General features: G+C 37.8%; 1 protein-coding gene across 1 annotated transcript; it reads left to right on the forward strand.

Moving 5' to 3' along the window:
* On the forward strand, positions 1-26,376 carry LOC6593785 (zinc finger protein Elbow). The gene is made up of 3 exons (XM_002018741.2): positions 1-762; positions 23,478-24,363; positions 25,178-26,376. The coding sequence occupies exons 1-3, from the start codon at positions 694-696 to the stop codon at positions 25,930-25,932; spliced, it is 1,710 nt and encodes a 569-aa protein (XP_002018777.1). The 5' UTR covers positions 1-693; the 3' UTR covers positions 25,933-26,376.
* The last annotated feature ends 534 nt before the right edge of the window (positions 26,377-26,910 follow it).

Below are 26,910 nucleotides of genomic sequence, written 5' to 3' on the forward strand. Positions count from 1 at the left end.
AATAAAAATAAAATTAAATTAAAAAAAAAATCCAAATTCCATTAGCTAAAAGTGTAAATGTAAATTCTTTTTACATATATTATTATATTTCGTGTAGCATTTTTGCAAAATATATTTGGCGCGTAAAAAAAAAAAGTGTGCAAGTTAAGGCAATTATAATACTTAATGAATTTATTACACAATTAAAGCAGAGCGGCAACGGCAACAAAAAAATAAAATAAAAATTAATATGCCACTGGCGTGAAAGTCACAATATTCGAGGCATGAAAAAAAGTTGAATTATTAATGAAATCAAATTGCAAACAAAGGCCAGCACCGCCATAACAATTGCAGATTAAAACAAAAATAACAACAACAACAACAAAATAAAACAAATAATTAAATACAAATCGAGCAGAGGCCGCGGCGTTACGGGCGTACGGCTTAATCAGCGAAAAGTCAGCGGAGCATCCATCATCGGAGTTTGGGGAAATTATTGCAACCGAGGCGCAGGCGCCGCTTTTCACACGAGTTGGCAGCAGCACACGCCATACATAAATTGGCATTTACCGTTAAGCGTGCTGCCTACCTGCCACCATCTCTGCGGTTTGGAACGCACACCATAGCTCACACACACAACACCTCAACACCTCTCCAACACCGCCGAATCACCAAAGAAAAGCCTTCAAAGTGGATTTAACAAATTATAATAAAATGCTGCAATCCAGCAATCATCATTATTTAAGGCCGGATTATATGACAGCTGCAACAGCCCCAACAGCGGTAAGTCTATCGAATTCTTTTTGGGGTTTCCTTTTTTTTCGTGGGAGTTTGGGGGGAGTGACTCGTTTTGTTATCCTTTCCTTTGGTTGGTTTTTGCTTTGATTGATGGGTGGTCTATATAGTACAAAAGAGAGGGCATTCTACTTAATCCTGGGGGTTTCTATCAACGTTTACCCTTCTTTCTACATATCCCAACCATAAAGCAAGAGTTCCATCTATCTTTATATTCATATCTCTATATTTTATATCATACATACACATATGCCATCTCTCTATCTAAATATCCATAATTATCTATTGCTAATGTACTTCCTAGCTGTCATAAAGAACATTACCTTATACCGATATTTGCATATATGTACATATGCTTCTAAGTATTCAATGTCCTATTTATCTTTTCATAGAAAGAACAACTATCTATATAGCTATCCACATAACTTTCTATTAGTATCTATTCTCTATTCTATCTATCCATCTATCTCTATTACCTTCCTGTCGATCCCTATGTTGTTCAGTAATCTTATGAGATATATCTATCATCTATATCCCTCAATCTATCTAGTTCTTCTCTCAAACGTCTTTGATGCCTGCATCCCATCTGCAATTCTGTAACGTCTCTCCACCAATTTTCAATTGGAACTATCTCTATACCCCTTCTTCTTATATTTTCGCAATCAATTATCTGACCATCTTTGCCTCCAATTAACCATCAGTCACACTTTTCCTATCTGCAATATCTAGCTATCTAACGAGCTCCCCAAATACTTTGCACATTTATTATCGATTTGTTTCGCATTCCCTTTTTTCATAAGGGCTTTAGGGCTTGAAATATGGATTATAGATTTATAAGGAATAAAAGCAGAGTTATAATAGAGATTTGCATGATCTTTCGCTGTCTATGTCCCTCCCCCAAGGCATGTTCCAAGGCAAACCCAACTCTATCTTGGGCCATGTGCCACCGAATAAAACTGTTTACAAAGTCAGTGGTGGGGGAAGAAAAGCAAATAACAAATTCACAATCGTAGAACAATAAATTTTCAAATATCTGAACATAAAACTTATTTATGTTTGTTCATATTAAACTATGTAAATCTGTGCAGCCTGCGGGGTCCCATGTGCCCCGTGTCGGTGCAAGTGTTTAGAGAGTCTCGAAAGCACTACCACACTCGTACCTCTGGAAATTGTATTCAAATTTATGGCGCGCCAAATTTGAATTTATAATGACAGAAAACAAATGCAATTTCTCGCACCGACTGAGACTGAGATGCAACGCAATGCTGTGCTGTGCGAACGAGACTCGTGTTCGAGCGAGAAACTATGGCAGTTAATCAGAGTCAAACTTGTGGCGGTCTCCTCCTGCTCCTCCTGCTCCTGCTCCTGCTCCTCCTACCTCTGTGTACTATCTCTTTCGAACTGCCGTGAGAGCCATAAATTTCCATTTTAATTTGTAGAGTACATTTTGTGCATAAAGAACGGAAGCAGTTTATGGCAACCAGCCCCAGCGATGAGTACTCGTTGAGAACGAGTATCTGCGTTTATTAACTGTGTGGAACATCCACAGTGATTACCATATTCGTTCGGGTGAAAGCTATTGAAAAGCCACGAACAGCGAGCTATTCATTTTCAAACAACAAATCTCAATGCCCGGGAAATGATGAACTGGTTCCGGTGGGATGATGATGATAATGCTAACAGGTGCCATAAATCATTCTCATGACTTATACCCAACAATTATTCCCTGAAAAGAACTGCCTTTAAATTTAATAGAATGGAAGCATGTTCTGAAGGGTTCTCAAGGGTTAACAAGAAAATCTTTAGTTTATGGAATCTTGTATCTAGTTCAGAATTTTGGGGTCAGAAAAATTATAAGAGACACATCAAGAGGTCTTCATTATTGAATTAGTTCATATGGCACAAAAAATCCAAGAACTAAATTAAAATATAATTCTGTAAAAATTAAAAAAAAATTAGATCTTTTATTTTTAACATGACCTAGCTCAAAATATACAGAACTAGTTCATGAAGCATTTTTACTATTTGTGATTAAATTAATTAAAGTAACAAATTCTACAATACAATAATTAAAAAAGTAAGACAAAATAAATAAATTCAAAAATTAAAAATACCAAGTAAAAATTAAAAAAAATTTAACAAAAACTTAAAAAAATTAAAAAAATAATAATAATAAAAAGCAAATTTAAAAAATTAAATTAAAAAATTAATTAATTAAATTAATTAAATTAAAAAAATAATAATAATAATACAAAACAAATTTAAAAAAAATAATAATAATAATAAACAAATAAAAAAAATATTAAAAAAACATGCATAAACATCAGTTCTTAAAATCGGTTCCAAATAGTTATTAAAATAATGTAAGGCTTTTCCAATACTTTCTTGAATAAAAGAAAAAAATAAAAGCGTTTCATGAACTAAAACTTAAATAAATACAAATTCTATTTTTTATATCATTCGTTAAAGAAGTTTTGTACCAAAAAGAGTTCTTTAAATCTCCGACAAATTTGTGAATAGCCTTTGAACTAGTTTTTTTAGCCCTACAAGAAAATAACCAAACTATATATAACCCATTTAACTTGCAACTGCAAGAAATTAAATAAAACCCATAAGCAAAATTTCTCCAAGTGTACAAACTGCAAACGGACACTTTAAATACTTAATGCTGCCCCGCTAAATTATTTATATGGGATATAAAATTTATGACTCTGTGTTTAATAAATTTGCCTTTTGCGTGTCGCCTGAGCGCGACTGCTGGTGACTGACTAACCTTCTTCTTGGTCCGTTTTTCTGTTGTGGTTCGTGTATCTAAGATACTATCGGCTGGCGGGTGTATAAATTATTCAATGATTAATGGCATCTGCTGATAATTAATTATAATAAAATCAAATAAACTAAGCTTGACAGCTGTCAGTGTCATCATTTGTGTATATCTTTTATGTGGCGCCTCAGAGCACAGACGAGCGAAGCGAGAGAAGATCTCGAAAATGACTGTTGATAATTTGCTGTCACATGTTGAAAAATTACATAAAAAAATAATCAACTTTTCGCTGCCAAAAAAGGCAACGGAAAACGGCATTCGAATGGATAATAACTCAAAATACAAAACAAAGAAGAAGTTGGAATACTCTCCCATTATAGGGATATATATCTCATACATGAGGTTCAAAACTGATGCTTTCTAATCGGTTTATGGATTGTAATCCATATAATAATTATACTAATTATTGGAATAGTATTTTATATCTAAGACAGGACAAGATATGCTTATGGGCTTTTAGCCTTCACAATAAAATTATCAATAGATCGTTTCAATCGTTAATGAATCCTATTTTTCATACATATTCTTTTGACGCATTTTTCGAGTGAATACAGTATCAAACCGCTATATCTTTATAAACAACTTACCGATTTATATGAAATAATTTTTGTATTTAGATTGATTCATGGTTAATATAGCAAAAAAGTTTGTGGTTTCCAGGAGACGCTTTTAAAGGCTATTTATTAATTTTTTGTACTTAGCTTTAGCATTTAGAAATAAAGACAGCCTTCAACCCAAGAAGTTTACTTGACATAGAAACACCTACAGATGGACAGATAGACCTGCCTCGATTTGACATTATCTGTGATGCCTCTGGCCTCTGGCCACCCTCCCTTGTCCCTTGTGTGACCCAAATTGCAGTAACCCCCACATGACAAAGGGTATCTGTGAAAGTCAGTTCCAGTTTAGTTCATGTCAGTGCCAGAGCTCAGCGGAGAGCTCAGCTCAAGTCAGTTAAAATGACAGACGACCAGTAGATGGGAGATGAGAGGCGAACAAAAAAACAAAAAAAAAAAGAAGGTGAATAAAGTGCAAATGTCAGATGACCGCAAACATCATTAATATAATTAAATGTGTCAGTCAAGCAGCCATTTATGCAGTCGGACATTCATTTCAGTTAACCACACGGCTGCCTGCCGTCAGTTTCAGCCACCGAGCGACCCACCGGCCGACCGACAAACAACTGCTGTGGCAGCCAGTCGTTTGGTGCTCTCTTAACTGGCAGTTAAAGTGTGCGCTTGACACAGCGACGGGGCTCTCCAGTCTCAGCCTCAGACTCTATCTCTGAGCCCCCCTCTGACTACGACTTCTGGGCCATTCTTTCACTGTCTGTATGTCGGGGGGGGCTTTGTGTTTGCGTGTGGCTCTAATTAAAGTGTCATCAACAGCAAAAGCAATAGCATACAAGCAACAGCCAAACAGCAAAAACAACAAATGAGCAGAGCAGGGGAGAGGGGAGAGAGGAGAGTGGAGAGTGGAGAGTGGAGAGCGGAGAGTGGAGAGCGGAGAGCGGTGTTGTGTGCCCCAGCATGTTAGTGATAAATTGCCATGTCTAGAGCTGTCATGTTAATTTTTTGTACTCGCACACAAATAATAGTTTTTGTGCCTAAAGTGTTAATTAATTCTTGGAATATTTTTAATAATCACACACGTACAACAACAAAAAACACACACAGCAAGCAGCAGAGAAACCACTGGCTTGCTTTGCACTCTAATTGAGGTTGGGTCTGGGTTAGAGGTCACATTTTATGGTTAGGTATGGGAATTTCAAGAAAGAAAACAACACTTAAAATCCGTAAAGTTTCGGTGGGGTTTTCGAAGGAAAGTTATTGAATTTAGTTGGGGAATGACGACAGGAATTGGTTTATAGAATTATCGGTATTGAAATAAAGATTATTCCAGAAGAATTGTGGCTGAAAGATCATTTTCTAAGAAAGTTTTGTGGACGAAATCCACATTCTAGAAGCACCTACTGTCCCTGCTGCTGTCGGTATTATTTTTTAGGGATATATATTTTTTTAGATTTTACAAAAGGTTTTCCTGAGGGATATATATTTTTTAGGGATTTTAAAAAGGGTTTTCCTGTGGGATATATATTTTTTAGGAATTTTACAAAGGTTTTTCTTGGGGATATATATTTTTAAGGGATTTTTAAAAAGGTTCTCCTTAGGGATATATATTTTTAGGGATTTTAAAAAGCCATTTCTTGGGCATATATATTTTTTTTAAAGATTTTCTAAATCTTCTCCTAAAATAAAAATTTTTTCTGCGTTCATAAATCTACAAAAAAAACCAAATAAAATATTTTTCATAATATCAATCGTTCAAAATATTTAAAAATAAAATTCCTTAATGTTCTGCAATCAAAGTTCATTCGAAATTCGTACTAAAAATCAGTCCAATCTCGCGACTAAATGTCGATTGGCCCTGCTTATAGTAATTCCAGGAAATACTTATACGAATCGATTATATATAGGTATTTATATCTGTGATCAGCAGATGGATTAACTGAAAAAAGCACTTGGCTTATGGCGCGATAAGAAATCGATTAAGAGCGTTGCCTTAAACAAAAATAAAAACACAAACACGAACCGTCATCGAAGCCGATATCTTGTGGTGTTTCATTAAGAAATTTATTGCATTTTATGGCTTCGATCATAAATTTAACGATTCAACCAATTTCGTTAATAAGCAACTATAAATAAAAATAAAGAAAGAGAAAAAGTAAAACCATCCATAATAATCCATCTTTATGATGACGAGTATTATTGCCTGTTTTTGGGAGGAGAATACGAAACGAAACGAAACGAATACAATCGAATGGCATTTATCACTCGAGACACGAATGCTGTTCGACCCGTCAATCGTGGCCCCCCTCGACCCCCCCCTCGATTCCGTTTCAATCCAATTCGATTTAAAAAAAAAAACCCAGCCCCACACAGCCACAGCGATAGCCATAACCATTCATGGCAAATACTCGCGTACCATTTGTGAAAATCGAAATGCTTACGAGTCGCGCAGTCGGGCAGCGGTGTACAAATTGAATGAGTCGAAACCCAATGAATTCATTTAAATGCACGCGAGGCGGTAACTATGATAATGAATTGCAATCGCCGCTTAAACCGCAAAATAATAACCCGTTTTTTATTATATATTATTTTTTTAGAGTAGAGTCCCGACCGAGTTAATCGATGGGGTAGGGCGCCGGGGGGGGCAGGGTTGGGTATGAAAGGTTATAAAACAGTCAAAGCCAATAATCGTAAAATGTTCCAACAAATTAACCAATAAATTCATATAGAAATAATCAAATTAATGTCCACGCTGATAACTGTCAATTGCATTATCATTATCGTCATTAACAGCCACAGCATCAGGCATCAGACTTCAGACATCGGCAGAGGGACAATTTTATATTCCAGGAATGGAAACATGTTAAGCTTCCAAGAAATAAATAATCGAAGTAACTAAGCTTTGTATGGGAGAATGTTTTAAGAAGACGTAACGCTGGGAGTGGCGGCACACGTACTGCGACACTGGAATATACCCAGAACTCTGGTTCCATGAACTGAACTTCTTGTATTTCTAAAACTCTGAGTGGAGGGTTTTTTAATTGTTCAATTTTTAACACTTTCTTAAAGAGGGTTTTAACATTTTTTTAAGATCATTTCTAAATCTTAAAGAAAAACTTCCAAACTTAAAACAAAAAAAAAGGAAGTTTTTTTTATCGCTTAAAAAATTCCTTAAAATTTGATCATTAAACAAAAAAAAAATTAAGAAGTATATCTTAATTATTTTAGAAGCTATGACTTTAATTCCGCCAGATCGGCCGTTTTGTCCACTCTGAAATGTGAGGAAAACTCTCGAATAGCTTCAAAACATTTTATTTCAAATAATTTCCTGCCAGTTTTTCAATTAAAACTTTATAAATTACCCCTACTGTTGTTTTTTACCTTTAAAACCCATCATAAGAACACTTTTATACCCAAATTGGGTTCCAAAACAGTTGTAAACTTTCCAAATATAGTTCTTAAAAATACTTTTACAACTTTAAGAACTTTCTAATGTGAGGGAAACTCTCGAATAGCTTTAAATAATTTTTGTAAATATTTTACCTCTTAATCTTTAAATTTCAAATTTTATAAACCTTCCCTACTGCCATATTTTACCTTAAAAAGCCCTCATAAAAACACTTTTATACCCAGATTGGGTTCAAAAACAGTTGAAAACTTTTTAAAAATGTTCCTTATGTGGCCCCAATGTGATGAAAACTCTCCAGTAGCCTTAAATACTTTTTGTTCAATAGTTTTCCTCTCAATCTTTAAATTTAAAACTTTATAAATTTCCCCACTGCCATATTTTACCCCAGAACTCATCTCAAGTTCCCTTTAATACTAAATTCTGTTCAAAAATGGTTGAAAACTTTCTAAATAGTAGCCAGAAAAACATTTTGTAGCCACCACTTTTGCCCCCTTCCTTCCTGATTATTCAAATCGCTAGATAATGCTTATAGAGAGATAATTTATGAGCAATTTCATTTTTTTGGTTTTCCGTTCCGTTTTTGTTATCGCAATCGATTGAAAGTGCCCGATCGGTGGATCGGTGGGTCGGTCGGTCGGTCGGTGGGTCTGTCTTTTGGTCACTTTCACTTTCTGTTTCTGTGTCTGTTTGTGGCTGCTTGCAACACGAAAAGTAATTTGAGACGCTTTCAAATGACTGCCCCACAAACAGAAATTAATGGACACCAATCAGACGGGACAGAAAACACACTCCTCTTCGACGGTGCGAGATTGAGAGACGGCGTTCAAGTGGCGCCAATTAAAATGATTAACATCGTGATAGAGAATAAATAAATATAAAATGTGTCCCGCAAGCGTACCCAAAAATAAACAAAGAGGTGTGAGGGGGGGGGGGGGGGGGGGGGGGGGGGGGGGAATATGGTTGGCTGATGATAAGAGCCCGTGCTTTCATGGGGGCTCACAAGAGTTGTTTCAGCGCATAATTGATGTGATTGAGATTGATTGTTTATTGGTTTCTCCCCTCGAACACATCGCACACACTCTCAGGTCTCAGGTCTAGCATTGGGTTCTCTGATTTGATTGAAATGGCCCCCGTGACCCGTCCGTTGGAGCCACGGCCGGCGCCAGTTTGACCGCTTTTGTGAGCTTATCAATATTACATTTCAGTTTATTTCTTTTTCTTCTTTTTTTGTTGTCTCGCCTTTTGGTCAGACAATGGTGGCCACATAAACGCCACATCAAGAGCTCCCTTTTTTCGAAACCCCATACAAACGATACCTCCATATATATATATATATATATATTTTTTTTTTTTTGTGTGTGTGGCTTTGTGGCTTCTTTGCCTGGGCTTCAAAAGCAATTTGTGTGCATTTAGTGTCAAATGTTTTTTGTTGAGCTCTGAAAAGCCCTCTCCCCATTTGGGCCCAATGATCTCTTTTGTGCCCAACACTGATTAATATTTATACACAATTTTATGGCAATCAGTCATAGCGACCACCACACGGTGTATTAATGATTGATACCATTTGAAAACCATTTAATTTACCGTGGATTACCACGCATTACGTCCGTCCATGGTCAAGAGAGCCCCGGAGGATTTTGGGCTTTAAAACACATTTTGTTGTGGTCTACAAATATTTTATCATGTGCTTTGGTCAACGGTTTACTCATGTGCTTCGAAATGAATGTAAGAATTTTAATCAGTAAAAATTTTTGGGCAAAAACCCTTCGGTAAGACTCATTTCCCCCCTTTTTAATTGGCACGTTTCTTGAGACCATTTTGAAACCCTTCAACTGACACTTGACACACAGCAAAGTCTTGGATTTTTGTTCCAAGGCAAAAGTTCATTTAAATACGAAAGTGACAGATGTCAAAGTGACACTTTTTGATTGCTATTCGGTTACAGATTTTCTAGCGCTCTTCTCTGCTATAGTTGACACTTTTTGAACCCCACAGACAGACAGACAGAGAGACAGACACCACCTCAAATACTCACCGAGAGATAGATAGACACTGTTTGTGACACTTCAAGGAAAAACCAAACGAAATCGCAAGGTTACAAATACAAAAATATATATAATGTATATCCACAAAATATACGATTGTATAGAGAGTGAAAAGTGAAAATAAATTAAAGACTGTGTCGGAGCTGTGTTACGTTTTCCAAAATGACATGAATGTCATGTCAAATGCCAAGGCGGGAATAACATTTTGCTGGGACAGACTGTTGATGGGTACTGTACGGTTTCTGTGTCTCTTTGTGCCAAAAAATGTTGCATGAAATTATAAATTAAATCTAACTTTTAACATTGCAATTCAAATGGGGAAAAAGTAAAGGATTTTTCAGTAAACTCTCCTTAAAAACTTTCCGTTTTCCAAATCAAAAATACAATATATTTCCTGCCTTTTTATGCCTTCAACAAAAATAAAGAAAGAAAATTGCACAAAACAATGGCATTGCACATCTCACGCCTTTTTGCAATTTTTCCCAGGCTTTTGGCCGCATTATCACGTGTCAAATATCTTAGGGCCTGAACAAAAGCTTTCCACACTTTTTATAGGGATAGCATCATCATCATCATCATCATCATCATCGGAGGGATGGTGGCAGGGGCCCTCGAGGCAGATATACCCCCTTACCCTACCATTCGACTGCCTGCCTGCTGCCTATTCAAATTAGCCAACGCGCGAGTGTTGCGAATAAAATTTACCTACTGCAATTCATTTATTCAGCTGTCTCCCTGCCTGTCTTTTTGGCTTGTCGCCCTGTCATTTTGGCGTACTTTTGCGAACGGTTTTTCGTTTGCTGCTGCTGCTTTTTTTTGCAGGAGGGGGTTTCGTTTCTTTTGCTTATCGCAGGGAAAAAATCTAACGAAAAGGAAGACCCAGACCCCAGTCCACAGACACCAGACCCCCGGCTACCTACGACTATCTCTGATCCATGCCATGTGTGTGGGTTGTTCGGAGTAGTCTTTGTTTTTTGGAGAGGGTATAAGGAATGGACGAGGGTTTTCGAAAGAACATGGGGAACATAATAAATAAAATGAAAATAAATAAAATAATTAGAAATAAAATAATAATAAATCAAATTATAATAAATACAAAAATAATAAATAAAATAATACTAAATTAAATAATAATAAATAAAATTATAATAAATTAAATAATAATAAATAAAACCATAATGATACAATAAAAATTAAAAAAAAGAAATAATAATAAAAAAAATTCTAAATAAAATAGTACCAAATAAAATAATAATAAATAAAACAATAATGATACAATACAAATAAAAAATAAATAGTAAAATAAAAAAAAAAAAACAAATAAAATAATAATAAATAAAAGAATAATAATAAATAAAATCATAAAATAAAATAATTATTATTATTTATTCTAAAATACATGTTTTTTTTTAAATTTTTATTCTTGAATTTTAAAGATTTCTGTTGGAAATCAATCGATTCTTTTAGCTTCCAAGACTCTCTAAATCATGTTGTCTCTTAATTCAAATGTTTTACATCCCAATGGATCCCAAAACGTAACACATTTTTTGGTATAAAAACACATAAATCAGCCCTATACAGAAGCTACTCTTGCCCTTTTTCGACAATAAGACCTACAATAATCTATTTAATATCCTTTTCAACTAAAAATCTGCTCCAAATCGAACATTTTTCTACCAAAGATCGATCTCTGAGTGTATCCCACTCTTCGGTCTTGCCTTTCATGTTGTGTTGCTGTTTTCTTGGTTGCATTTTTGGCGTTATTTGGGTCTATTTGCATATTTTCGCATTTTATTATGCAGACAGACACCAAAAGACCTGAAAAAGAGCAGAAGGGGGGCAAGAAGAGGCGTCAGCACGTCATTCAGTCGGTCTCTCCATCTCCATCTCTCTTCCCTGCCTCATCCCTCTCCATCCACCTCTCTTTTCTTTCTGTTATGTTACAATTTTTTATATGCCAACTGTATCTGGTTTTTTTTGTATTTTTTTTCGGAGCTCGAGTGGAGTAGCGGGGTCCGAATGAACAGCTGTGCAACACAAAACTGTCAGACGTCTGGCAGAGAGCCGATTCGCGCGCTGCAGAGTGCTAAAATAGTGGTAGCCTCTCTCTCTCTATCTCCCTCTATCTGTCTGTATCTCTCTGTCTTTCTGTCAGTGTTGACTGGCACCGGAAGTGCAACAACAATTTGTTTTCCTTTTTCAAGTTTTCACAGTTTGTCTTTTCTGTCCCGCTATCTGTTTTGTTGTGTGGCTACAGTGAATAATGGCCATGAAAGGAAACTAAAAGTGTGGGAATTTCATAATCAATATAAGCTTGAAAATAATCTAGGATTTATTCTGGGAATATCTGAAAAATTTGAGATATTTGCAGTAGTTTTGGGGATCAATAAAAATAAATAAATATACTTAAATATATTTCATATAAGATAAATAAATAAAATAAATTAAAATAAAATAAATTAAAATAAAATAAATAAATTAAATAAATGTAAATTAAATAATATATAAATAACATAAAATAAATAAAATAAAATAGATCAAATAAATAAATAAAATAAAATAAATCAAATAAATATAAATTTAAAAATATATAAATTGAATGAAATTAATTAAAATAAACAAATAAAATATATATATTTAATACAAATTAAATATATTTTATTTAAAATAAAAATATATAATAACATATTTAATATAAAATAAACATATTTCAAAGTAATTCATGATTTTATTGCTTTTAATATTACCATTTTTATTGCATATTCCCTGTAAAAATACATTCAATTTATTTGCGGAAATTAAAAACAAATGTTTAGAAAGTTAATTAACTCACAAAACATAAAAATGGGTTGGGGGGAGGGGAGAGAAAAACCTGCAAAATATTTATTGCAAATGCAAATCAAGCACGCAAGCATCAAGGAAAAGTGAATTATGGCATAAAAATGCCGCGGAAAATGCACTTTTCAGGTGTAGTACTCGGCTCGTAATGGGTGAAAGGGTGCCCCGCCGAGGGGTAGGGTAGGGGGTAGGGGGATGCTGACAACAGTTGTCAACGCAAGTGTAGAGGCGGCATAATTATAAATAACATGTAATTAACGCGATGCCAAAAGCGAATGACACCTCCACCTCAGAGGAAGAGCCCGCTCGAGTGTCGTCCCCTTTTTGTGGATCTGTTCTGTGGGCCGGGTCTTCCCCTCTTCAGCAGGCAGGGGTAGGGGTAGGGGGGAGGGGGGCTTTGGCATTTTGACAGGCAAGCCAAGGCGACAGCCAGTTGACAGGCAACAATGCCACAGATACGACCAGAGGCGACACCATTGCACTGCAATGCACGGTCTCCATCTCTCTGTCGCTGCTCTACAAAAAAATTATATAGTGTCGTTGGATTTATTACGGCGATCGGTAGAGAGATGCAGCGAGAAATTTCATTAACGTTGACAACTTGAAATGCTAATTATTGTCAAATTAATTTAGTCAGCTGTCAGCTTAAAGATTTTTCATAATAAAAACAAAAAGAAATATCAGTCGGAGAGCAAGAATTAATGAATGCCGCATGTGGGCACACGGGGCATTCAATTCGCTTGACAGCAATGACAGACACCTTTTTCGCCTGGCTTTATGCTAATTTGCCGGGCCAACAGCTGCCACCGCACACCGACACAATTTCTGCTAAATGAATGGAATAAAATATCGAAATTATTGTTTCTTGATGAACACCAAAGATTTGTGGCAATATAATCGGATGTGTGTGTGTGTGTGCGGGGAGCGGGAAGCGGGGGGGGCCAGGGCATACTAATTTCTGATTCCGCGTACATCCTCCAGTTGGAGGTGCTAAATATATTCTACTTAACATTTTTTCTTTCTTTCTTCGTTTATATTTTTTTTGCGGCTAATGCGATTCTCAGAAGCCTTACCACATGGCAAACAAATTAAGTCTGAAGGCAGTCGTTTTGTTTTGAGAAATATCAGCAAAAAATGAACAAAAAGGCTTACATATATTTTTATTGAGTGAAAGATGTAGTCTATAAAAGTATCTTTCATTTAATAAGATTTATTAAGGACTGAAAAGATTTATTGAACAAACAAAGGGATATAAATGAACAATAAAAAAAAAATATTTATAAAAAATATATAAAAAATATATAAAAAATATAAAAAATATATAAATATATAAAAAATATATAAAAAATATATCAAAAATATATCAAAAATATATCAAAATATAAATAAAAAAGAAGACAAATTAATACGAATAAAATGTCTATAATATGGGAATATTTCTGTCGTTCTCATTCTCCTTTTTCTTTGACCAAAAAAATAAAATAAAAAATTCACATAGCCCCATTTTTCGCTACTTCTGCGGCTCTTGCTTCCCCTAGCCCTCCCCTGAGGCTACTCTTCATTCCCCTCCAAAGCTGTATTCCCCATAAATACAAGCCAAAAAGTAGCAGATCATTTTGAAAGTTTCCCGCCGACAAAAATTGACAAAAGTAATCAAATATGTATATTTTTTCAGTAAACAACAATGAGCTATTTATTCATGGCGCAGCTGTTCATATACATATAAAGACTTGCGGTGCCCCTCCCCCCAAAATGTAGCGCCCACACACTGCGGCATTCCAGCCGAAACGCGGCACTCTGACAGGCTCACGTTGCGTATGATTGATAAACACGTTGTCCGACAAAAATTATAGACACGAGTGAACGAATCGCGAATGGCAAATGGCGCGTGAATTAAAAAATAAACACAGCATCTCCCCGAAAGACAGCTGCGCTAATCTCTAGAGCACAACCTTGACGGTTGCTTCGTCTTTGAGTAAAAGCAAACAGAAATTTATTTTATTTATTTTCCGCTGCCTCAAGAGTGAGTGATGGGCCGCATAATGGAATCCGCCAATTGGCGTTGACATCAATCGCAATGACAGAAGTCAGCAATCGGGAAGTGGAATCTTAACAGAGAGAGAGGAAGAGGGAGAAAGATGCCTTGGCAAGGTCACAAGGTTAATTATATTGCGTATACGCATGGGTGTCTTTACAGACATTGATGGAAGGCCTTTTAAATTTATTGAGAAGCAATCATTGAGGATAGAGGTCAATATTTACCTGCCTGTCTGTAGATCATTGAACCTCCTAGAGATTGACGCCAGATCCCCATCAATCTTAGGGGTTCCAGCACTCAAGCGACTCCCGTATCTACAGTCCCCTAATTAACGCAAAACATTACTGTTTTCCCCAGCCAAAAGCGCACAAGAATTTGCCAGGCAAATACGAAAAAAAAACAACCGAGTAATTTGCAAAAAAGAGAGAAGCAAAAAAAAAAGGGAGATAAGTAAAGAGCCTGCCTGGAATGCGGTGACCAAAAACAAATGTTTGCATACACAATACGGGTAAAAAAAATAGTTGCGGGGTAAAAAAAAAAAATACGAGTACGAATACGAATACGAGTGTCTGCCTGTAAAACTGACAACTAAATAGACACGTAATGTTGACAAAAGTCTGACATGAAATCTAACAGAGAAACAAGACACGACCCGGGCAGAGTCGGGGGCAGAGGCAGGGGCGGGTGCGATGGGGGGCACTGGCACTGGCACTGGCATCAAATGAAAGAAAGAGTGACACATGAAAATGGCATTAATGTGTCACTCAAAGTGCAACGGCAGCAGGCAGCAAGCAGCAGCAAGCTGCAACAACTGTGCAACTGTGCAACAACTGTGCAGCCAACAAACAACTGTGACAATTGCAATGATATGTCTGACAGTTGGGGACTCATGCAACGTCTAAAATTGCAACATTGTCTAACGCCAAGTGCACTTCAACTCTCGCTCTGTGTGTGTCTGTGTGTGTGTGTGTGTTGCCTCTCTGTCTTTGTGTTTGTGTCAAATTAAGTGGCAACTCTATGCCCTGGCATTGCCACATGCCATGCAGCAAAGCACAGCTACAGCCACAGTCGAGTGCTAGAGATGGCCTCGTCGAGTCTCAGTTTTATTTGCTATACGTTCCCCCTTCTATCTCTCACTCTCTCTCTCTGTCTCTGTTCTTTCTGACAGTCAAATGACGCTGTCACTTGTCAATATGACAAGTGTCAGTGCTTTGCAGCAGTTGACAGTTAATGTGACAGCGTTTTGTGTTTCTCTCTCTCTTATTGCCATGCCATGCCATGCCATCGGCTGAAAATAAACCAACAGGCATATTGAATTGCATTTTGCGGTTGGTTTGTGCTCATTGCTCTTCAAGGGGGGGCGCCCCCCCCCCCCCCCCCCCCCCCCCCCCCCCCTCAAAACCCAACCAAAATACATATTTGTGCCTTTTGGCCTGGCCTGTCTTTCGGCTTGCTCAATGTAATTACGGTGGTTATTTTTAGGCTCTGCTCACAGTAGCACTCGTCAAATGGTTTTTCGGGTTTGACAGAAAATTTAATTGTTTTAATATACATATCATATTTTTGGCTAAAAGGAAACCCAGAAATGTAATTATTTTAATGGCATTTTACTTGTGGCATATCATATTCTGGCAAAGGGAATGGTATATATACAATATATCATATTATTGATTGCAAAAATTTGTAATTAAATAAAATGTACAAAAAGAGGATATATTTTTAAAGAATAAGATAAGGATAGCTGTCTAGGCCTGTAAGTCTTCTGTAAGCCAGCAAGAAAAAGGTTTTAATGGTACAGATTTTTCGAAAGAAGAGGCATGCAAGCGAAGGCTCTAAGGGCCCCGTGGTTTGCTCCGACCATAATCCTTGAAAGAGATCTACATATCCTCAAAATTGGGAAAATTGACAATGATAGGCTGTACAATCGTCCAAAAGAAGCAGCTAGAGTATTGCTGCACCCTCCAATCCTACATAGAATCCAACAATAGAAAAACTTTTGTTTAAAAACAAAAAAAAAACATTCCAATAAACTTAACCAAAAAACTGTCAAGGTATGTAGTAAGCCACTGTAAATATCTTTAATATTAAAATCATATTCTAAACAAAACTAATTTCTAATAGTAAATAAAAATTTAAAAAAATAAAAAAGTGTACAGATTTTAGGGAAAAATTTGAAATCATATCCATAATTAAGCGCTAAAATGGCAAAAATATTTCTGAAAAGATTTTCATACATAGGGAACTTCTGTAGCATGTTTTGAGGCAAGAAAAACTACATAAATTATTTCTTGAATATATTTGATAAGCAAACAGGATGATCCAAGTGGAGCTCTACCTTCGAAACCTGGTCAAATAATTGAACCAAATAATACCCCTCTCCAAATTCTTTGACCTTGATGACACGCATTATTTTAATTTTTTGTTTTTTAATCATAGTACTTTTTTCTGTGACTGTTGTATAAGTTGTTGTAACAGTAACAACATAATTTTTATTGGTGATATTATTTTATAATCAAAAATACAAAATACAATCCCAATTATGATTAAAAAAAACAAAAAATTTGGATAAATGGCTACATTAAAAAAAAATAATAGAAAAAATGAAATAAAATAAAATAAAAAAAACATTTACTCTATTATAGTGATCCCCATTCCTAAGTAAATTTGTATAAAATCGTAGCATTCGCTGCAAAGGTTATCTTTCTGTCCAAGAATTTCCTAATCTTCTGCAAGCACTTCCCCATTTGCTCCTCACTATTTTTAGATGCCAGACAAAGGCCCCAGTAACTATGGCACAAAGAATTTCTGAATACTTGAGTATCCGTATCTCCGATATGAATCATTTAATTCAACTAGGGTCCAAAGACCCACAAAAAGGCTCTTAATATTTTTATGACCATTTATGTAAATTTCTCTGTGTGTGTGTGTGTGCGTGTGTGCGACAATATTTATTGTCACCTTAAAAATATACACACAAAGAGGTGTTAACAGGGGAAAATGATGCATAATATCGTATTTATAACGAGGACAGAGCCCATATTTCCAGTGAAAGACTTGGGGGGGAGATATCAGACAGCAAAGAGAGTGAGAGAAGAAAAAAAAATACAAAGTCTGCATAAAGTTTTATACAATTTTTATCGCTTATTTTATAATTCCCAACAAAACTGCAAAGGCGTCTTAAATGTAGCCATGGAGCGTTGCTTGGGGTCCCCCAATCCGCGCTCCCCCCTTCCGTTGGCTTATGCAAAACGTTGTCGAGGACGACGTCGGCGGCGGCGGCACACAATTTCCGCTTTTTATGCTTATCCTGTAATTCATATTTATAGCAGCTATTTTCTATATGTGTGCCTTGCACGAAGGAAAAGGCAAAAGGAAATTTCCTGAGCCGCTAGAATCTTTGAAAATTGCATTTTCACAAAAAAAAAAGAAATATATTATATCCGTGGGAAGGCGAGAAAAAGATGGTAAATTCTATTAACGATACAGTTTTATTGCGGTTTAAGTCAAAATAAAATGAAATATTAAAGTTGGATCCAATGATATGGATTGGGATACTTAATACCTATATTTTGTATGGGTTCCCTTACCCCGCTTTTGATGTAGAAATCCCCATTTCGGCGCTACTTCAAAGCCCATCAAAAGTGCGCGAAAGCCATAAAAAAGTTTCAAATTTATTTTCAAGAGTCAAACAATTGATCTTGGCTTGGTTTGAACTCTCGGCTGGAGAGGGGAGGGGAGGGGAGAGGAGCCTGTCATTGTCATACAAAAAAGTTTCAACATTTTGTTTGTCGTTTGATTTTTCAAGGGCCTCCCCCCCAACCGCCCCTCGAGTGTGTGTTGGAGCTTCGCGTGCCGGCTTTTATTTGTTTATAATTTACTTTATTTTTTATTTTTATATATGCCCGTAAGAGGAGCCCCTCTCTGTGCTGTATTGTTTCAAGTGTATCTATCGTTGTTGTTGATGGCTAAAGTATGTCGATGTGTCATAAGTTTATTGTCGAGTGGAGTCTCGTACGCGCACTTGTATCAAATAATTTGACACATTTAGCTTTTTCTTGTTAATTTGTATAATGCTTCAAGCATTTACTTGTGACAGTTGTGTAAAATGTTAAGCAAATAACACGCACTCCACTCCACTCCACAGCACATGACGATGGCGATGATGATGATGAATGGTTGTTGTGGCTGGGAACTACTTTGAAAACTACAGTGGTAATTGCTTAAACAGAGAAATATCCGAATGATGGGCACACATATTTACTCTATAATGCTGAGTGTTTGGGTTTTTATGGGATCTATCGATATTTTATGAAAAGGACAGGGTATAAATTACCATTTAAACTTAAGATACCACCGTTAAGACCTAAAAGATATAACTAGACTTAAACGATATTTAAGACAGTCGGTTGTTGAAAGCAGAAGCGAGAAAGTTGAACAAACAAAAACCATACAAGGTGTACTCTCTTTCGACTTATACATTATTAATAAACGATACTTTATTATAAATCTCACATTTATAAGATTTCGATATTTATAACAATTTCTTATTGCACAATAATTATCCTGGTATGTGCCTACCCCAACAAACATGCCTCAAACTTCCGATAATGATAGGTTCTATAGTTGTTCATCTAAAAAATAATGCTATACATTTATTTGACCCCTAAGGTCAGGCAAAAAGCCTATACACTAAGCTAAAACCCCACATTATACAAATTATACGCATATACCATCTCCCTCTCACACTGAGTGGCTTAGCAGCACCTCTCTCTATCCCTCAAAGAAAGCACCAGAAAAAAGATACAAAAAAACATCGAAAGAACGCAAGTGGCGGGTGTCGCGATACGTGTGCTTCCATTTCAAACATTTTAGCTGATTTCTTCGTCTGAGCCAATGAAACCTGAGCCACAGAATGGCTTAGCAGCACTTCTACCTATACCAAGCCCCTCCTCCCAAAAATAGATACACAAAAGCCTCGAAGGAACCCAAGTGCCGGGTGTCGCCATACGTGTGCCTCGATTTCAGCTGTTTTCATCGTCTAAGCCAATGAAACCTGTCCACAAAAGCAGACCTCTCTCAACATTTACCCTGAAAAGCCTTTGTGCACACCTTTTAAATGAAAATTAGCATTAAAAATAATAATAAAAAATGGCGTTAATAAAATGTAAGTAAATCATGACAGCTCCGACTCTGACTCCGACGACTCTGTGGCTATTTAGTCTGAAGTGTCTAATTAAATTATATGCATTTAACAAGCGACTGTGACTTGATTGTGCAAAAGGCATAACTAAAATGCATTCGACCCATGGCTACCTGTACTTTTGTTGTTGTTGTTGTTGTTGTTTGTTCACCTTGTTAGGCCACACATTTTTTGTTCCCACAAGGTGTAACATTTTAATTAACACAATATTCATAATTTGTACAGACTACAGGCTACACAGAGTGTAGACTTTTTTTTTGCGAGTGCTAATTGAGTGTTAAAAGTGCACTTTTTTTCGGATTACAACGTTTTAGCAAGTTCATTAAAAAAAAGAAATACAAAATAAATAGCATTTTTAAAAGCACATTATAAACATAAAACTAAAGTTGATTTGTATGGCCTCAATTATTATATGGAACCCCCCAGACCCAGGCCCAGACCCAGACCCAACCTCATATATAAACTATACGTAAGATATATATTCATACTCGTACGTACACTTTATGGGCTGCCATTGTCCAATCATAAATTAAACACAGACCCATATGGGGCTCATTGTATCTATAGACACCACGCACACCGCACAATATTTATTATAAACTAAAATCACAAACAAAAACACTGCTATGTGCGACACGAATATGCGTAATACCGAAAATCAATACGGAAACCTTATCAACATGGAAATAAATTATGACTAATTGTGCTAAAAACGAGACAGAATGTGACGGCACGGCGATGGAGCTCTAGAGCTGGGGCTGGGGCTCACAGTTTGTGTGCCAATAATTAATAAAGTGTTGATCATCGAGGAGTGGGTGATTGGTGGTGGGGTGGAGTTGGGTGGGGGTTTTTCTGTGAACACAAATGCAAATCAAATAAATAAGCAAAAACGTCGCAGTGTCAATTGGGGGCCTGACTAATGGAATACACTATAAATGTGGTGGACATAGGGTAAATATTTCCACAGTTGCAGTTGAGTAAATAGTTTGAGATTCTTTTGGTATGTAGAGGCATTCCCCAAGGTATACAGGATCTTCCTCCGAATACCATACAAACAATAAATCAATGGTCTTTTTTATAGGAAATAATACTTTTTTTTTTAACATTTTCTAAAGAAAAAGCCCAAATACTTCCGGCAAATACTTAATGTTCTGAAGTCCTATATATCCTATGGCACTTTTTTAAGCTTATGACAACCCTGACAAATACTTTGGTAACTGTTATACAGTATGTATCAGTGTGTACACATTGCTATCGCAGAATAATGCACAGTGTTGGCACAGCTGTAACTTTTCAGTTTACAGCTGTTTCAAAAGCTTTTCTATAGCGATTTTCAAAAGAAAAATAATTGTATCCCATAAATGAATCAATTTTCTATAATATGGGCTAATTTTTATAAGCGGGACTTTATTAGATTATTTTTTACAATTTTTTAAACGAAAAAGTCCCCTTTTCCCTGCCATGTTTTATCATGGAATGGAACACTCCCCAAGGAGCTTCTAATTCCCCGCCTTCCACGAATCATAACCTATTCCCAAGAGCTCAGATTCCTTAAAACTTTAGTGCCCTTTTGCTACCTCTTTTCTCAGGGAGTGTACACACTCTCGACCAGATAATAGGGCATCCCAAAAAGTACTCTTAAGTACCGATAAGAAATTGTTGCCATTACAATAGTAGTATCATAATAATTTATGACAGCCCATTGAGTGTTATAAAAGCTTCAATATTTTGTAGTTTATGACTTGCGCCAGTTGGGGCACAAGCGTAATTACGCCAACCAGCCAAACACACATACTGCCACACCAGCGGACATACATATAAGGCGTATACGTCATTATACTCCATGTTTGTGTGTGCACGGATGAGTTATGGAACGAACGTTCAACTCTTGCCTCAGTTTTTGGGTTTTTCCCTTTTCCTTCCGCTTCCTTCTTCTTTTGGATACCATTCCACCAGTCCTCCTCTTCCTCCCCTCTCTCCCCACTTGCCCTCTGGTGGTGTTGTGCCATAATTTATGGCATGCGGCGAAATGGATTTTATTGCAAAAACCGTGTTTCGTATTTATGGCTGAAACTTTGAGTGGGTAATATTCATTTCATTTATGTACACACTTACGACTCACGACTGACTGCGACGACAGTACCGACTGCAATTCCATTCCACCGGCTTTGTCGGCACTCATCCGATCCCCCTTTATAGCACTACTCAATCGGTAATTTTCAATCTTATAGCTTTTCGCGTCTCGTCCGCCTGATGCGCGATTGCGGTCATATAGCACGAATAGATTGCCTGACAAGTGTCCCAATAATACGAATACGAGGCCCTCGATTGATTAGCCATAAGCGTAAAGCAATCAAACAATTTAGGCACAGAGACGGTGTAGGCAAAGGATTGTCAAAGGGGTAAACAGAGGGAAATATTTGTGAAGAAGAATTACTCGGATATAACAAATATTGATTAATCTATGAATTTTTATTCAATGCCCAATTTTAAAAAATATTTTCCAAAATTCTTAATTGAAGAATAATATAAAAAATCATCTCTAGAAATTTAATACAAGAATATTTAAAAATTTCAAACACAAATAAATGCCTTTTAGGTGTTTAATACAACAAAATTTAGACCATTTTTCGTCTATAAAATTTTAAAAAATAATTCTGTAAAGTCACGCTTATAAAAATATAAAATAAATTATAAAAAATTAATTGTTTTTTGGAAAAAATTTGTTTTCTTTGAAAATCCATATGGAAAAGTTTTTAAAACAGCAGTAAACTGGAAAGTTACGCCTTCCTCCTTTTTAAAACTTGAAACCCCTTTTCTACTACGCCACTGTCCCCCATATAAGGTCTCTCCCCTGTGGTGTCATTTGTTTATTCTATGAGTAATAAATTTATGGGCTCATTAGGAATTCATTGGGGGCTCATTAAAAAATGGCCTGATTAAATATTAAAAAGCATTAATTTTAGAAAGAAAAAAAACCCTCCTTAGAGTGTGGAAAGTCTTTAAAAATAGCACGCATTTGAGCAATATTCCCCCATAAATCAAAAGAAAATACCTCAAATAATATCCTATAATATCCCTGTGGCTTTCAGAAACTTTGGGGATGATTCAGTGCACAAAATTGCCCCTAAACGAACAGACACATTGGTGAAACTCTTTATCTTTAAAGATATTTTTGTACACAATTTATTAGATAGAAATCTATATGAAATTTCGGAATTAAAAAAAAACATAATACCCAATTTACAGTCCCCGATATCTTGGCTTTTTGTACACCCCTCAGGGGCCCACCCAAGGGTCTATTTCTTTGGTTGTTTTTTGTGGCTTTTAGCACCACATTGGCATCGTTATATTAATGTATTTTTTATATCTTCTTCCGTCGAATTTTAATGGCCTCATAATTCCTTTTATTTTGTCTACGTTAGGATTATAAATATTTATGGTTACGCCAGAACAGAACCTTATTTATGTGGTTAAAGAGGGTCAAATACCCGAATGGGAATGGGGAATGGCGAATGGGGAATGGAGTGGGGAATTTGTTGTGAAAGATTACAATCTGTGGGGATGTGCGGCGACACACAACGTGCCACAAGAGCAAGCAAAAAACCAATCGTTTACTCGTGGGGCAGAAAGAAGTGTTTGCAGAACAAAGAGAAGATGTTATCTGCGATGCAAAACGCACGATATCGAAGATACAGAAACACTACAAACAATATATATCTACCTTTACTTATGCATATATCTCTCCCTCTCTCTCCCCCTCTCTGTGTTTCGTTACAGCTGGACAACAAAAGCAGTCCATTGGCGCTATTGGCGCAAACATGCAGCGCCATTGGAGCGGACACCACAAATCCCAAGCTGCTGGCGGCCAATATTGAAAAGGCCACAAAGCAACAGCAGCCCAAGGGAGGAGGGGGAGGCGGCAATGGCAGTGGCAGTGGCAGCAGCAGCTTCGGTCTGGGGGATAACAACGCACGCGATAAATCCTCGCCGGTTAGCAGTCATTCATCCAGCGTCAGCACCGGTTCTGTGGAACAGCAACAGCTGCCGCCGGCTCACAGCAGTAAGACCCCGAGCACCTTCAAGCCCTACGAGCCCAACAATAACCATACCACCACCGCCAATGCCACGACCATTGCCACCGATTGCGGCGCCACAAATCTCACCAACAGCAACAACAACAGCGGCAATGGGCAGCACCAGCACCAGCAGCAGCAGCAGCAACAGCAGCAGCGAGTAAAGACGCCCAAAACGACGGCAAACGGCCAGAGATGCGATTCGAACCAAAGTGCCAGCTCACACAGAGAATCGCCCACAGCTGGCGGGGCACGAGACTCCCTAAGACGCACCCCCACCTCATCATCAGGGGGCGGGGGCGGCGGTGGTGGGGGTGCAGCCCCTGGCCAACAGAATGGCAGTCCCGGACTACCCTCCGGACGAAGCAATTCCAAAGAGTCGGCAGCAACCATGCACAGCCCCAGTGCAGCAGCCCATGCCCATGCAGCAGCCGCCCAGGCGGCCCAGGCGCAGGCCAGCTCCAATCGCCTCCAGGAGGCGGCCATGGCCGCCGCCAAGGAAGCCAACTATGTGAAGGCTCTGCACGCAGCCAGCCAGCAAGGACAGGCCTCGGCAGCAGCAGCTGCAGCTGCATCCTATTATCCTCCAGGTGAGTGCAACGCAACGCAAAAGCAACGAGGAATTACGAGGCAGGAGACCATATTCCGCCGCACTACCACAAGGATGAGGGGCCAGTGGGCGAGGGGAGGGTGGCCAATGTTGCATCAGTGAATTCTGCAATTTCGCCTGCAGCAAAGCCACGTGGAAATGGGGAAATGCGAAATTAGGAAACAACCTTAAAGGGAAATATGGAAAATTATCCATGCAACGAACATCAAAAGGAATGGGGGAAAAGCAGGTCCTGGTAGCTTAGACACAGGTCCTTAAAGGCTTTGCTATTGCATGGAATAATCAAAGGACATAATTCTCATTCCATTAGGGGACATTTTGGGCAAATTCAGGCCATTGTTTGCTCTACAAATTTCGCATAAGCGAAAGGCAACATAAATTTCGAAGACTATTAGCCGCAAATGTAAATTTGGTGCTACTAAATGGAAATAGAACTATATTTTAGATCTCTCTGGAGGACCGGAGAAGAATTTTCCACCAGAAAATCTCCAATCATAAGAAATTCTTCCATTAAATATCTGGAATAGCGTAAAAACTTTCAAGAATCTTATGAAATAGTCAAATATTGATAGATTAGAGATCGAAGAGGATTCCGTGCTGCAGAAATTCCATTTAATCTTTGTGTATTTATAAAGAACCCATATTTGTTCTCTAAATTCCTTTAAAATAATAGAAAATATAAAGAAAATGGTTAAAAAAAGAGAGAGACTTTTCTAAACACCTTCTTCTATTTCCATTGCATTCCACATCTATTCCCCATCCACTTATTCAAATATTCTTTCTTTCCCTTCCAGGCTATGGCAGTCCTTATCCCATGGACCTGATGACAGCCAGCTCCCTGATGTCGCCCCATCATGCCATGTTCAAGGCGTCGGCAATGAATCCATATCTGAACTATGCCCGCCTCAAGGGTCTGTCGGATCAGTCAATGATGGCGGCCACACCGAACGTATGCCGTGATCCCTACTGCACCGGCTGCCCGGCCAGTCCGCATTATATCAACAAGGCGGCCGGCCAGCCCTGTCCGGCCGGCTGTCCGCAGTGTGAGGTGTCGGGCGGTGGATCGGGTAGCAGTAAATCGGGCGGACAACAGGGATCGAGTGGCTCCTCGAATGCGGCAGCAGCGGCGGCCGCAGCGGCAGCCCAGTCATATCACGCCCAGTTGGCAGCCCTGGCCGCCGCCTCGCAGATGCCGTACGTGTGCTCGTGGATTGGCAGCGATGCCGCCTACTGTGGCAAACGGTTCGGCACCTCTGACGACCTGTTCCAGCATCTGCGCACGCACACAGCCTCGGTGCCCGATGCGGTGCTGAGTGCGGCGGCCGCCGGTGGCATACCACCCAATCATCCGTTGTTCCAGCGCACATATCCGACACCGCCGCTGAGTCCGTTGTCGGCGGCACGCTATCATCCGTACGGAAAGCCCTCGATGCTGCCGCCATCGTTGGCCCCGCCTGGCATGCCGGGTCTGCCCCCACACCCAGCATTGGCCCAGTACTTTGCCCCGTATTCGTTATACGGACCGAGAATGGGCTCGTCGCATCCGTAGTTGTCAGAGCGCGAGGATGGATCGGGATCGGGATTGGGATCGCGATCGGGATCGGGTGGATCCGGGGATGGGCCGAAGTCGGCATTCAGTCAAGTAAATAATCATTTCTCTTGAGTCGCATATGAATATACATATATATAACTCTATGTCTATATGTTTTGTGTGTACGTATGGATTGACTCATTCGTGAAACGAAAAGCTAGTGATCTAATGTACTATAGTTACATACAAATGTGTTTACAATTTTAGGAGTCTAAGGAGTCTATCGATATACCAATAATTGATATCTGAAACAAACAAACCGATAAAATAATGATCGACAAAATGCAGCAATATCGCTCGTCCTTCTGTGTGTCGCGTCCTTTTGCGGATGTAATTATATGCTTATGTGTAATTTTAATATTATTTATTACATTAAAAAACAAACAAAAAACGAAAAAAAACCAAGCGGAAAAAACAAAAAGAAAACAAAATAAAAATAATTGAAAAATTAACGAAGAAATGAAAAGATTGTCCAAAAACTTAAAGTTGTAAAATTCTTGTAAAATATATGATTAAATGAATATAAAATATAATAAATAAATTCGATATATATATTGTATGTATAATTATGAACAATATTTTAATGTTCAATTAAGTCACTACGAAACAAATCAATAAATCAAAGAAAATTAAATACCAAACAAGTTTTTTTTCTTTAAGAATATCAAATCGGAGGGGATTATTGTTTCACTTACTTGTCCATATGCACTGCTTGACGTCTGGCCTCTTACTGCTTTCCGCTATTTATCTAGTTCTGTCATTGTCTTTCTTTTCAGTCGCAGTTCCACTCATTTTGGCTTATATCGCCTTGCACTGCTTACAGTGTTCTACTGCTTGTCGCTCTTTATATAGTTTTTGCGGTACTTTACATTGTTTTTATTTTCACTCGTAGTCTCTTTTTGCCCATATCGCCTTGCACTGCTTGCCGCCTGATAC

This window comes from Drosophila persimilis, unplaced genomic scaffold, assembly GCF_003286085.1.
Source record: "Drosophila persimilis strain 14011-0111.01,24,50 unplaced genomic scaffold, DperRS2 tig00000124-arrow-pilon, whole genome shotgun sequence".
NCBI classification, from domain to species: Eukaryota; Metazoa; Arthropoda; class Insecta; order Diptera; family Drosophilidae; genus Drosophila; species Drosophila persimilis.